This window comes from Saccopteryx leptura, chromosome 3, assembly GCF_036850995.1.
Source record: "Saccopteryx leptura isolate mSacLep1 chromosome 3, mSacLep1_pri_phased_curated, whole genome shotgun sequence".
NCBI lineage: Eukaryota > Metazoa > Chordata > Mammalia > Chiroptera > Emballonuridae > Saccopteryx > Saccopteryx leptura.
Window position 1 is genome coordinate 33,557,147 of NC_089505.1, and position 15,456 is coordinate 33,572,602.

Consider the following 15,456-nt stretch of genomic DNA (forward strand, 5'->3'; position numbering starts at 1 on the left):
GGAAAAAAGTACATCTTATGGAGCAAAAAATACGGTAACCCTTATAATTAGATATTTCTGCTAAAGTTGATTGTGAAAAAAAATCCTCCAATGTTTCATGTAGAATAAAGACAATAAGACCTCAGTATAAGGAATGTCATCTAAACCGAATGTAAGTCTTTTAGTAGAAAGAGATGGTCCCCATGACTGCGGAGGGTGAGAGCCCGCCTCCTCCAGGACAGCTCCCATTGGGGCCCAGCAGAAGCACTGCATGGTTGGCTGACCAATCAGGGTGAGTCCCAGAGACAAGACGAAGTCTCCATCATATACCCTGCACTTTCAGACTCAGCTCTCTCTCTGCTCCCTCATCTCAGGTCTGAACAATGCTGAATTGACAAGCCACAGCATGAGTTCCCACTGACCTCTTGTCATGACTCATTACCACCTCTGTAAGCCAGTGACAGAAATGAGACTACAAACTGCCTTGTTTCATTTTAGTTTCAAAACAATGCTGAGAAGTAGTTATCCCCTAAGGTGAGGAAACCGGCCTGACAAGCTCAAAGCCACACTATGAGACGGGGGCAGCATCAGAAAGCGATCCTGGATCTTTTGTCTCCTAATACAAAACATAGGGTCATGGTCAAGATGGTGAGTGTAACAATATGATAAAATTAAATTCAAATCCCTGATCTGGCACTGACTGGCTCTATAGTCTTGGCCAAATTGATGTAAAAGGATTGCTGTAAAAATTACATATTTTTAAAATGCTTATCCTGGTGTCAGACATAGAGTAGATAGAGACTCAGCTAACAGCAGAAATTATTCCTGTCTTGAAAGAAAGGCCTTCTACTGAGAGTGCATTGGATAAACAAAGGCAAAAATGAAAAGGAGTCAATCAAAAACTCTTTAAGGGTTTAATAGTCCATAAGTTTATAAAAATATGCTCTTATGGTAGAGAAAAAAAGCCAAGGTAGAAGAAATGGATATATCTGTTAACTAAAAAAATGTGTGCACACACACACATATATCTTTTAATGGGAGTTATAACTGGTGACTAAATATAAAAGGATGAACAGTAGTGACTGGTTAAATATATGCATCTCAACATCAAAAAATGTAGATAAAATCCGCTCTAAGGTACTTAACCCAGGTATGAGAGATATCTGAAGATCATTTCAAAGGTAACTACCTAAATAACAAACCAATTCCTATGGAGTGCAAAAAAGCAAGTCTGAGTTTTCAAATGAGAATCTAGTATATTACAAAATGAAATTCAACTAGTTCTGTACATCAGCCCCCATGACAGAGGATGTTTCCATGAGAAAAGAAACAGAACTATACCTTTCTCAGAAATACCAGTTTATATTCGAAGAACAAGATAATGTTGGATATAAAAGGAGGGTACAGACTGCTACTGTAAAAAGTCATGCTAAAGGTAGAGAACAGTAGACTTGACAGAACAAGCGCTAAGTAAGATATTTCAACTTGAGAGATATATCTAAAACACCAAACAAAATTTACAGTTGTCAAAATATTGCCCCGCAGGACTCCTCTAAGATCCAGCAACAAAGGGTAACTTCAGGAACAGCTGACAGCTCCCAAAACCTGTTCTAGAGCTAAAAACAGCATCTGTTTTAACTTTCCCATGCAATGCTGGCTGTCAGACCAACTGTTAAATATTTTGAGTATCATCTCTTGGATCTAAGCCAAGAACAATAAAATTACCAGTAAAAAAAAAAAAAAAAAAAAAGGTAAAAGAAATAGAGCAGAAGTAATAATCAAAATTTATTTTTATTTAGTTAGTTTTTTAGGTGAGAGGAGGGAAGATAGTGAGGCAGACAGCCACATGCCCCCGACCGGGGATGATGCTTGAGTATTGAGCTGTTTTTAGTGCCTGAGGCTGATGCACTCAACCAAGTGAGCTATCCCCAGTGCCTGGGTCCATGCTCAAACCAATCAAGCCACTGGCTGTGGGAGGGGAAGAGGGAGAGAAGGGGGAGAGGGAGGTGAGGAAAAGCAGATGGTTGCTTTTCCTGTGTGCCCTGACTGGGAATCAAACCTGGGACGTCCATATGCCTGGCTGATGCTCTATCCACTGAGCCACTGGCCAGGGCAAATAATCAAAATTTTAACTAGAAAGTTTCCTGGATTTAAAAAAAGACCTGGGTCTTAGAAAAAATCAAGACTTCATGACATCTCAGACAAAATAATGAAAAAAACAAACAAACAAAAAAAACCCCTGAATTTAGGAGCCAGGGTTATTGTTTGAAAAAAGATTAGAATGAATTAGGCTGGCCTATCCTCATCCATGTAAAAGGATGTTTACTTTTTCAGTTTTATTTTATTTTTCTTACAGGAAAATCAGAACCCAAACAACTGGCTGGATGTAGTAGATACTGTGGTATACCACCCAAATTGCCCTTCAGAACTGGAACATTCATACTCAATGTAGAGACGCAGATGCCTGGTTCTCTCCCCTGCATTCAGGATAACTACACACTTATCATCCTGAGCTCCTCATGGGATTGACTGAGCCTCAGTTATAATTGTATCACAGCTCACCTTCGCATTGTGCCCAATTCTGCTTCTCTCACTCTCTCACAGGTGCTGTTCCCATGAGTACTCACCAATAAACCTGCACACAACACTCTCAAGGTTTGTTTCTAGGGAGCCCAATCTAAGACACTAGATCATAGCTCCACTGAGAACTGAGAGGCAGGGGACAGAAAGAACTGAACACCTCTACCTACTGACTTAGATCTGAGCTAACCCCAGTATCACCTAGACATAATAGCTCTCACCATAAAACCTCATTTTGGACTGAAGGTTCATGGAGTCCAGGGAAAGACAACAAATAAAGTCAGAAAATGAATTCTAAATCTCCATACAAAATGAATTTGGAAATTAAAAAAAAAATACAGAAAATTCTGAAGCTCAGAAAGAAGTTAAATGAAAACTGACAATCATAACACAATTCCACTACAGATAAAATTAATTTTATAACAGTTTTATCTAAAATAGCTCAAAACTCTAAAAAAGTCATCGAACTCACTACAGGAGGCTAAATCTAGATGAGATATTAACAGGTATATCTCCTTTAGAAGAATTAATAACACAAAAACTCAGGCATCTGAATCAAGAAAAATAGAAAAATATATACAAAGTTTGAAAAGATAAAACTACCATAAAAAAAGAATACCTTTCCAATCATCTATTAATAAACTTAAAAATCTCTATTAAATAAACTATTTTCAGAAAAAAATTATTAAAATCAGCTCAGCAAGTAAAAGTTAAATAGATATGTGTCAGGAAGAAAAGCTGAAGTTTATCAAATCATTATTCTCTAAAAAGTTCACAGTCTACATGAATATAGGAGCAAACGGATAACAGACGGCAGGCCAGCAGGGGCAAAAAGGAGAAGGGGATTGAGAGGTACAAACTTGCAGTTATAAAATGAATAAGTCACAGGGATATAACGCACAGCATAGGGAATACAGCCAATAACATCATGATAACTTTGAACAGTGACACATGCTCACTAGACTTCGTAGTGATTGCTTTGTAAGGCATACACAGGTGCTAAGTCACTGTGTTGTACACCAGAAACTAGTATGTTGTATGTCAACTATCACTTAATAAAATAAAATAAAAAGGTCATTCAACCATAAAGATGCCAAAAGGTAACAAAACAAACATAAAGCAAAGTTCAGTCTAGAAGATTTTACTATGAATATACCTGAACTTTCAGAAATCAGTTGATTCCATTCAACAGACACTTATTCCACAACATTATTACTGCTTCTACTAGTACCTGCAGCTAATACTTCAGCCACTGGTGCATCTCATCCTCCCGATAATCCAATGATGCAGGTACTGTTACTACGTCAAGTCTACAGAAGAGGAAACTGCCCAGAGCCAGCCACACACGAGTAAATGGTAGAGCTGAGATGAGAATGAAGGCTGTGCTCCAAACCACCATTCAAAGACAGAATGAAGAGCCTTTATCTAAGAACCCAATATACCCTGATGATAAAACCTTTATAAATTGTTTTTCTCCCTTTCTAAAGACCAGAAACGAAAATTTAAAATAATCAAACACTTGCTCAGCATTGCCTATGTGCCAGGCATTGCTCTAAGCAAGTTAGGAACGTTGCTGCACCTAATCCCCATGATAACCCTGTTAAGAGTTACATCATCACCCTTCTGGATAAAGAAACAGAAGCACTCAGAATGTGTTCAGTGAAATGTCCAAGATTACACATCCAACAGGTGGCAGAGCAGGTCTGCGAACCTTGGCCATCTGTAGGGCTTGTACACAGAGCTACATTAAATGCCATGAAACATACTGAAGAAAGAGTGAATATAAAGTTTAAATTAATCATAAATTACTGCTTTATGAAAATCAGATATGAAAAGCAAAGCATCCCTATGGAATAGGTCATTACAGGCAAACAATCACTTGGTGCCCTTCTCAAATCTTCATGATAATCTGAACCAAAAAACACACATGAAAAGCAAAGTCTCCAGGGACAACCATGAAAATCATAATCAGGCCAACATTTTCTTCTAAAAATATATATAGCTATATATAAATTATAAATACAATCTATACTATGACGAACAGCCATTATGACTTCACTGCATAGCTAAGCCATTGTAATATCTTTTTAGCAAAGATGTTAAGACCCATTACTTTCTTCAATACAACTTAAAGCATTCAAGTGATTTTCTTTTCATTTGTGGTATTAGATTAAGACCATATTAATTCTATTTGGATTTCAATACACATTCTTAGATGACTTTAAAATATGTGAAGCAAGTGACATTAATAATATCAAAAAAATGTATGACAAGGACCAAATATAATGTCTTATCCAAACTTTATATACTATATGGTACATATATGTGAAAGACTATAAATATAGGTCATAGGTAAATCCATATCATTATGAATTACATACTATATATATAGATCTATATATATATATATATATTTTTTTTTGTATTTTTCCAAAGTTAGAAGCGGGGAGGCAGTCAGAGAGACTCCGGCATGCACCAGACTGGGATCCACCCAGCATGCCCACCAGGGGGCAATGCTCTGCCCATCTGGGGGTGTTGCTCCATTGCGACTGGAGCCATTCTAGCACCTGAGGTGGAAGCCATGAAGCGTCCTCAGTGCCCGGGACAAGTTTTGCTCCAATGAAGCCTTAGCTGCAGAGGGGGGCGGGGAGAGATAGAGACGAAGGAGAGGGGGAAGGGTGGAGAAGCAGATGGGCATTTCTCCTGTGTGCCCTGACCAGGAATCAAACCCAGGACTTCCACACACTAGATCGACACTCTACCACTGAGCAAACCAGCCAGGGCCAGATACTATAGTATTTCTTAACAATAAATTGTACTGTCTGTTTTAAAGAAACAAACCAACCAAATAAGTTTATTTCTAATATAAAGGTGACAGACAAATCTAGTTAAGTTTTGATTGTGAAGTATTACTCATAATACCCATTAATAATATGGCTACCTCTAGCTTCATGTGACGTCCTCACTTCACTTTCTGGTCTCTCTTCAAAGTCTTCTTTGACATCATCAGCATGCTGGTCTCTGAAAAAAAAATAGGCATTTCAATATTTTGTAATAGAAGCATCTTAAAAAATCAGTTCAGCACTGCCTCTCAGCAACATTTTTTCTTAATTAAAAAAATGGTATCTCCTAAAATGTTAGAAAGAATTTTTAGTTCTAAGAAGCAATTAATGGCAATAACATCCAAATGTCCATTTTCCTCATTATTAATTTTCATTTATAGTTCAGAAGAAATATTTTAAAGCTAATAATGCTATTAACATTAAGTATTCTAAGAAACGTAGCTACTGAATAATTCATGTTCAAATTAAGACGTATTCATGAGGAATTTGACTGGTACTGTTTGGAAAGACAATTTACGGAAAAAAAACGCTTTGAAAGTCCATACCATTTAATCAATTCACTATCTAGTACTCAGCTCCAGGACCTAGGATTGAGGCTGAGACTAGCTCAGGAGACTCAAACTCAATTCAAGGAAGCTTTGTCTGGCTTAATCAGTTCAAATTCACAGGCTGAGCGGATTCTACCTCTTTTAGATCAGGAGTGATCGAATGCTAATCTGAACTTGACAAGGATGCTCTGAAACGGAACAGACTTCTTACAGTCTTACTTCATGGCTTTACGCTTAAGTCAGGAACAAAATGGCTTTAAAGAGAACCAAGCACAAGCCACTTTAATTTTCTTTAAAGCTAAATTTCCGGGATTTAACATTTTTTCAACCTAATTTATTCCATTCTCAGAGTTCAAAAGAAATCTCACTTTGTAATTTCTTAGAACTATCAAGGCTATGATGCTGGCCTACACACTTTAGTGCTTTATAATAATACCATGTATTCCTGATGTTCTGTTATTTCATAGGTATTGTTACCTTTACAAATATACGCTGAGTTTCTTGAAGACCCAGACCATACTTTCACTGGTAAGTTTTAAGAAAAGGGCAAATATATTTAAAACCAAATATTCCAACTAAATATAAAGGAGCTTAATAGTCTTAATTATACAGGTACTAATTTATTCTCTATTTGGAATAATAATTTAACAGAATGATGTTAACACAGTAAGTATGCAATAAATGTTCACTTCTTCTTAGAAAGGTCATTTCCAGGGACACATGAGTTTTCATTGGGTTCTGAGCTCCTTGGCTTAGTTCAGACTAAGAACAACTTATAACAACTGCTGAAGAGTATTTGCTAACTTAATAATAGAGAAAAATCAGTTACTATGCAATGAAAATATTTTTCCCCCAAATTTAAAGAACTAGGGAGGCTCTTATTCCATAGAAAGTGGAAAGATGGCGGTATAGTAAAAACAAATATAAGAACATCATTGATAATAGGAGAAAGAACATTAGTTGAGATGATAAAACTTTGTCTTCTTTGTAAAAAGACTGCTGATACATACTTGGTAATTTTATGCTGAAATCAGCTTATTATGCTAAAATGAGCTGATGTGATCTTCTGAACTAATTTTATATTAAACTAGAAATGCTTTTGAGCTCTCAAATCTATCCCAGTATTATGGCCATTGAAAAAAGTTGTTTATGAATAGCTATATTAATATTTGTTAGAAATAATCATACATCCCAGTGATAAAATGGGCACTTCTCAAAGAATATAAATTCCCAATTAGTTACTACAGATTTCCTAAAAGCTTTAATGGTTAAAAAAACAAAAAACAACAAAAAAGGGACAAACTGAGATCAAAGGCTACAATAGTCTTAGAACTTTCTGTATGTTTCTGTTTTTATGATTGGAATTGTCCAACGATAATTAAGTCACATTTTTGCTTAATAAATAATAAATCATATTATTCCTTTAAAGTAACATTTATTAAATAAAGGTATAAGACTTAAGTATGAGGAAAGTTCTTTTGTAGTCTTATTTTATGAAATGAAAGAGAAGGACCATTTTCTGAGAGGGAAGAGACAGAAAAGGAAAATAAGGTCTTTAATCCACAAAGTTTCTTCATGCTGGCTCTGCCATAATCCAACCCAAAAGAAAGGCAAAATGAAAGCTATTTGCTCTTATACTTACATTGCTTCATTCCTGAAGCATGTTCTGTTGTTACTGTCCCTACTTTAACTCGTGATATTTCATTACATTGAGCCCATATAAACTCAGGAATACATAAACAATGGTATTTATTTTTACCAACATGATTCAAATAAAGTACTAAGAAATATTTACTGAATGTTTTATTTACAATTAATAAACTGATTCTGCTAATTCCTTAAAATTCAATGTAACTAAGCCCCTGGGAGTTCTACACGATGTTTCCTTAGCTAGAGAGTTGGAGGGGTGTGAGGAGGGGTGGGCGGTTAAGCTGGGCAATCTAGTACAACAGGCATTATGCAATAGATGGATGAACAGAACACTGAAGTGAGCAGAATCCTAACCAAGCACATCCAGAAATGTGGATGCAGTTGATAAGAAAAGTTAACATTTTAACATACTATGTACTCCAACTGGCTGAGCTTTTCAATGTACAATAATATTTCACAACAATCATTGGAAGTTTCCATTATAGTCACTGAAACTTCAAGAGCTTAATCCCAATTTACAGGGCAAGTATAAGTACCAGGTCCTACTGAGAACAAAATCCATATTTAGATTCAATGATTATTTGGTTTTTACACTTGTGTTTTTCCGGAATATTGTACATATCCTTGTTACATAAAGTTAAAGGGAAGTGCCTTTTGGGCTAGATCCTTATTTTCAAACTGTCTTTTGATGAGGTCAGGAATGAAGAATTTGACTCACTAACCTTTTGTTTTACATTTTATTTAAAATAAAAAAATTCCTCAATTGGGCAACCAATATTTCTCTCATGAAATTAAGAATTTCACTGTCAATTGTTTGAAAAGATATTGTGGTGGATTTCTTTCTCTACACAAAAATGAAATCCTTGATCGGAGTTCTAACATCGCAAGCACATGTTATTCTAGCAGCACAGTCTTCTGATGACAGACAAACTATGTTTATGTCAGAATGTCACAACTCTGAGATAATACTATATGATACATTCTGGAACATAGTATAAGATAGGCTTCTTGACAGATTTTTTTTTTTTAGGAATGACAACCAAAAATATTTTATGTTGTTCTAATATTATAATTTTGCTCTACATAAAACTTCATCTTCTCTGGATCAACATTTTTCATTGCCAACAGTTTGATTTAGGAAGAGAATACAAGCTGATCAGGCACGGGGGTGGAGAATTATAACATGGAAGAAGCAGCCCAGCAGTGCTTATACATATGGTCTTTGGAAGTGAACAGAACTCCTTCAAATTTCAGCTCTGCTACTAGTTTGGTATGACCTTCCCTAATTCTCAGCTGCATTATCTATAAAGCAAGGATAATAAATGCTTAATCTCACAGGCAGCTTGAGGATTCAACAGAATAATGTATAGAAAGTGCTTAGCACACAGCCAGACAGATAAGGAGCATGATAAATAACAGCTATCACTATTCAAAATTTATTTATATTTCAGGATAAAATTATCTACTGACAACTGTTTTAAGTAACCTTTTTTTTCTTCAAGTTTTTAAGACTAATGTTTAGGAACCGGACTGCAACCAGACTGCCTGGGTTATAATTCAGGTCTGCTACTTACTAGCTGTGTAACCTGCAGACAATAGGTTCTATGTTTACAATGGGGAGGTAATAACATCTATCCACGTAAAGTGTTACGAGGCTTAAATGAGCTAACACAGCTAAAAGCACCTGGAAAAATGCCTGGAATACATTTTTGTATTTTCTTGTGATTTTAGAGTTTTCAAGAACCAATTTACTTCAACATTTCTTCTGCTTGAATTGAAATATAATCACAGCTAACATCTTACTCAGGAATACTCTTTAGGCTTTAATTAAGAGTAGAACCCACTCAAATGGAAAAATGTATTCTTTATGCGTCAGCATTCTCTTTTTCTCTGTAATTATGTGTCATGCTTTAGATGTCTTACTATCTTACTCTAATTATGCTCTGTGGTAAATATTAGATAAATAGACATTAGGAGAGTAAATGCATAGTAACAGAATAGCAACTGAAAGCAAACAACTGCACTTCCTCAAGTTTACTTATTTTTTTCATTTAAAAGCAATTCCCAGCCCATTGTTTCAATCAGTTCCAGTTTGTTAAAAAGAATACTGAAACAATATGAAATGATCAATGACTTTGCTTCAATTTAGAGATTTAAGCTACCATCTATAAATTCAACATGAGTATGGTTTGTCTCATAGCTTCTTAAAAATAATCCACTTTTGTCTTTCTAGAATAGCTTACGCTTGTTTCATGGGGGCTGTGTTGGAACTGAAAAGTACCTGTACTCTCCAGTAACAAGTGGGGATACAGTGAATGTAATGAGAGCTGTGAATATATAGGATTCTCTGTTTTGAACGTTAAAAGGATGTCTCTTTGCACATCCCCAGCATTTTTCCACCTCAATTTCTGGGCTGAGGTTACTCACAGGTAAAAATTCAGAGAATGAGAATCTCAGGGTTATACGTTGGAGGGTTCATAAAAAAAAGTAATTGAACCGTCCCTAAAATGCCTCACACAAATGAAGAAGAGACTGTGCTTGAACAGCTTTAAGACAAGGTCACCATCTTCAAAAGGATTCAAGAAAGATGGCAAACCCAGTGAGATTAAAACTTGTACGTCTCTGCCTAACAGTTAAAAAGAGTTTTTAAAATTAAATTCCTTTTAAGGTGACACATTAGGAATAGTTTTGATAGTGTTCTCATTAAACATGGCCCAGGAGAGGAGAGCATGGTTTACTATTAATGATGAAAAATAAAACATTTGATTAATACTAAATTACCATTTAGCCAAAGAAACCTTGGCTATGTTGATGAAGAAAATAAATATAATGAGAAAATACAGTGGGTATTCTCAAGATGCTCAGAAAAAAACACTTCAGCAATTAATTCAGTCAATCCCCATAAAAAGAAAAGCCCTAACCAATTAAGTGAGATTTGGGAAATAAAGATCAGGTATCATAAAAAGAGCAAGACTGTATTACTTCCATGTTGGCGTAGAAAAGTCACTGCTTTCCTGCCATGCATAAAAGAGGCTCCTGAGGCAGGAGTTAGTGCCAGCGGAGGAGATGAAGTAAGACCCTGTGACCAATGTCGTTCCAGCAGCTTCACAGCCAGACAACCACAACAGTCACCTCTTCTTTTCACTTCCAACGGCTGCCTTGGTGTCAACAGCAGTTGGCATCAGAACTGAGTGTTTCAGCTAAAACTGAGCTTCTCTCTGGTGTACACACAAATAACTGCTTAGATTTGACAGATTCCCAAGAGCTGGAATGTTTTGAAACTTCCATAGCTCCTAATCCATATCCAGATCCGGCAGCCCATCGTCCAAAAAGGGCAATGCCTACTCACTGTAATGACTTTCTCTAATAGGCAATAAATAAATACCAAGCCCTCAGGCTCAGAAAATCTTAGGAGGCTAGAAATAAAAGATCCTGAAAATTCCTAATTGACTTTTGAAATCTTTTAGAACTTTTGGCTCTAAATTAATTTTATTCTACTTGATGCTAGTCTTTGCAAAGTAAATAGATTTATATATGCTTATGGTTTCATCTTTTATGTTAGTTTCCCATCTGTTTAATAGAGTCCTCCTCAAGGGTACAGACTAGCTCTTGGTGTAACTGGCAAAGCGGATTGATCCTAAAATTATAAATCAGGCTGATGGCTGCAATTTGTGCAGCTGCTTTATGTAATTCTCAGAGCGTAAACACAGGTCCTACACTTGAAAAACCTTTTAATGGCCTAGAGTAAACTGGATAAGCTGAATTTTTTCATTGCATTTATATTAGCCATGGGCATTTATTTGCCTTGCAAGGTAATACAAGCATTTATCAGGTATTTTAAAAATGCTTTATTGTGTTTCTGTAGTTAAAAACATTAATTCTGATCTTAAAAGATCAAGTGGTTTTTAATAAAGATAGCACCTAATTTAGAAAACACAATTACAAATTGCTGTAGACTAGATCTCACGAGAATAAGAGTATGTGAGCTAGATGATGGTGTTCTTCAACTGGAAATACACTGTGAATTATTACTCCAGAGAAGGGTCTTTATATTTACCAATGACTCTCAAAGACTGGTTTATAGATCCCTTGCCTCCACCACCTGGGGGTGCTTGTTCAAGATCAGCTGGGAGGTAGCTTACATTTCCTGAACTAGTGTCTCTAGAGGTGGTACCATGAAAGCTGCCTTTTAACAAGCATTTGATGATTTTGAGCAAAATAAATTGAGGCTCACACATTTTATTAAGACATACAGAAATACACTGTTGGTATCTTGACAGGAATTGCGCTGAATCTATAGATTGCTTTGGGAAGTTTGGATATTTTAGTGATGTTAATTCGTCCCACCCATGAACATGGTAAAAAGGTGAAGGGATTAAACAAAGCAAAAAAAGAACTTATCGACACAAACAGTATGCTGACTACAGGAGGAAAAGCGGGGCGGGGGGGAGGGAGGAGAGGGTAGATCAGGGGTCGGGAACCTATGGCTCGGGAGCCAGATGTGGCTCTTCTGATGGCTGCATCTGGCTCGCAGACAAATCTTTAATAAAAAAAATAATGTTAAAAATATAAAACATTCTCATGTATTACAATCCATTCATTTCCCGCCACTCATGTTCATGGTTGCGGGTGGCTAGAGCCAATCATAGCTGTCCTCCAGGACAACACCAAATTTTTATTGGATAATGTGTAACATACACGGGTCGTGGTATGGCTCTCACGGAATTACATTTTTTTTTTCTTTCTTTTTTTTTTTTCTGAAGCTGGAAACAGGGAGAGACAGTCAGACAGACTCCCGCATGTGCTCGACCGGGATCCACCCAGCACGCCCACCAGGGGCAACGCTCTGCCCACCAGGGGGCGATGCTCTGCCCCTCCTGGGCATCACCATGTTGCGACCAGAGCCACTCTAGCGCCTGAGGCAGAGGCCACAGAGCCATTCCCAGCGCCCGGACCATCTTTGCTCCAATGGAGCCTTGGCTGCGGGAGGGGAAGAGAGAGACAGAGAGGAAAGTGCGGCGGAGGGGTGGAGAAGCAAATGGGCGCTTCTCCTGTGTGCCCTGGCCGGGAATCGAACCCGGGTCCTCCGCACGCTAGGCCGATGCTCTACCGCTGAGCCAACCGGCCAGGGCCCGGAATTACATTTTAAAATATGTGGCATTTATGGCTCTCTCAGCCAGAAAGGTTCCCGACCCCTGGGGTAAAGGGAAGGTAAGTGGCAATGGAAGGAGACCTGACCTGGGTTGGTGAACACAATGCAGGGTACAGATGATGTATAATAGAATTGTACACCTGAAACCTATATAATGGGATTAACCAATGTTACCACAATAAATCCATTAAAAAGTAAAAAAAAAACAACAAAAAAACTAGTCAATACAACCCCCCAAAAGATTAAAATATGAATAAAAATACACTTCTATTAATAAATAATTGCAGTTAACAATGACAGAAAAGGACATACACACTTTCTTCTACTCAGCTGTAGAGCGTAGAGACTTAGGGTTACTGGTCGTCAGTCCAAACTCCTCCCCTGATGGGTAGAGCCCCTGGCTACCATGCTGTCCCCGAGCCGTGAGAGGGCAGAGCCAGGTGAGGAGCACACCTTCTCACTGACAGGTAGAGCCCCTGGCTACCATGCTGTCCCTGGAGCCGTGAGAGGGCAGAGGCGAGCTGCCGCTCTCCCAGGGGAGGAGCACACCTGCTCACTGACGGCACTCGCCACAGCACAGACCCTCCTCCGACAGGCGGTGAATGAATGAATGACCGGAAGAGGATTGCATACTCAAATTCCTATCTAAATATGCACTGGAAATTGACCTATAAGCTGACTATTTGGCAAGTCACTGTAGGAAAAGAGTTCCAAATATACAAGACACTTACGACAGGACTCATGGTAGAGCCATCTTAACGTGGGGCAGAGCTTCCCACCAGGAGGCCCTGAACGCTCGGATATTGACCCCTGTGGTTCTCCCAGGAGGCTGCCCCATCCTTCACCTCGGTGCCCCATATCAATGTTGTCATTTCTCTGATACCACTGTCTACATGGGCCAGGAGTTCGACAGTTTGGGAGGCACTGTTCTAATTTATAAAAGAGTATAGGTATGTATTTGGGGGAATTATTACATCATTTAATAACTACCTCTCAGCTATCTACACTGGAGAGCTTACAAAGTTGAGAAAGCGGGAGTTTTACTGGAACGAAAAGAAGGCTACAGAGCAGTTGCCTCTTAGGTTCTGTAACTGATATGTCTCCTTTGAAGGCTGGCGGGTGACTGAAGGTGGCCCGGCCTCCTTACTGTGTGCCAGGTAGTGTGCTCGGGACTGCAAAGGTCCCAGAGAAGAACCAGAGATGTGGCTTCACTGTCAACGGAGCTTAACCTCAAACGAGGACAGAGGCTTGGAAGAAACACTCACACAGAACTGTCACCAGCGTCAGGAGGGCAGACGAAGCCTCCCTGAGGGAATGAGTTAACCTGAAGTCTGCAAGATGAGGGATGAGCTAGGAGATGGTAGAGATGAAGGCTCTAGGCAGAGAGGACAGGATGTCTGAGGACCAGGGGGTTGCAGCACTAAGTTTAAGGACGAGCCCAGTGGAGATGAAGCTGGCGTAGGGCGGGGGCCTGACAGAACAGGACCTCGTAGGCCACGTTCAGAATTGAGGTCTACATTCTAGGAGCAGTAGGAAGTCACTGAGAGTTTTCAGTGGGGAGATAGACTCCCAAATGAGTTTTATTTCAATGCAGACTTGTAGGCTCCTGTCTCAAAGAGTCTGGTAGACAAGGCTTCCAGATCTGAATTTTTGAGAAACCAGGGAATCGGATGTGAAGCCAAGTTTGGGAACTGCCGCTGTGGAACGTTAGCTGCCCAGCACCCTATCCTGTGCTGGTGGCCTGTGAACTGGCCTGTAAAATACCGCTTATGGCATGAAAGAAGACACATCTTCCTCGCATTGTTAATTTACCTATTATATATGTTAGCTCCGGGTCAAAAGCAACACCCGCGTATTTCTCATTCCGGTGACTGTCTGGCAGTTGAGCCCGGTGAACGAGATGGCACAGCCAACGCCGTCAGTATCCAGTCTGTGTCCCCCGGCCACTCACGCCCACTTCAGCGCCCAGCTGCCAACTGCCACGCCTCACCTGCTCTGCTTTCCTGTGGGAGGAACCTGGGTTTGGGCGGCTTTGCCCGCTGGGTGGCAGGGCAGGTGTGCTGGGCAGTGGATGGCTTCTTCCTCTCCTCTCTTAGCAGCCTCTGTCCGTGGCTAAAGGGAACCAGTGATTAAATAGCTCAGTTCCCTCATCCCTGTGTGGGAAAACCAAGTCTGTGTGTTTTACACAGACGCCCAGGGTTTCCCCGGCAGGACTGCTGTCCATGCTGGTAACCGATGTGACAATGAAGCTTTTACTACTATCTTCCCTGTCTCTCTCACTCTGTTACGGATGTATTCCTCACCTCCCAAGTAAACCACTTACAATCAAATCTTTGTTTCAGGGTTCGCTTCTGGTAGTACAAATTGTCTCTTGTTGTGTCAAGGTGCATTAAAAAAAAAAAAAACTAGAGTCTGGTGACCAAATTTTAGTAATATTTAGAAGGATGCAAAGAAAATGTGTTACATTCTGAGTGGGAAATTATATCCATGAGCAATACTTACAGGAAAAAAAAAACCCAGAAAGTAATCTAACATAACAAAAACCAACTTGAGTGTTTGATTCATTTATTTATTTTTTGTATTTTTCTGAAGTGAGAAGCAGGGAGGCAGAGAGAAAGATTCCCACATGCACCTGACCAGGATTCACCTGGAAAGCCCACCAGGGGGCGATGCTCTGCCCATTTGGGGTGTTGCTCCATTGCAA

The 15,456-nt window shown here is 38.9% G+C and overlaps 1 protein-coding gene across 16 annotated transcripts in view; it reads right to left on the reverse strand.

The window, feature by feature from the left end:
- L3MBTL3 (L3MBTL histone methyl-lysine binding protein 3) overlaps window positions 1-15,456 on the reverse strand; it is a 114,396-nt gene that overhangs the window by 15,062 nt on the left and 83,878 nt on the right. For all 16 annotated transcript variants that reach the window (XM_066373263.1, XM_066373262.1, XM_066373261.1 and 13 more), the window contains one exon: window positions 5,501-5,580. In XM_066373263.1, coding sequence (XP_066229360.1) covers window positions 5,501-5,580 — 80 coding nt within the window. The remainder of the gene's footprint in view (window positions 1-5,500; window positions 5,581-15,456) is intronic.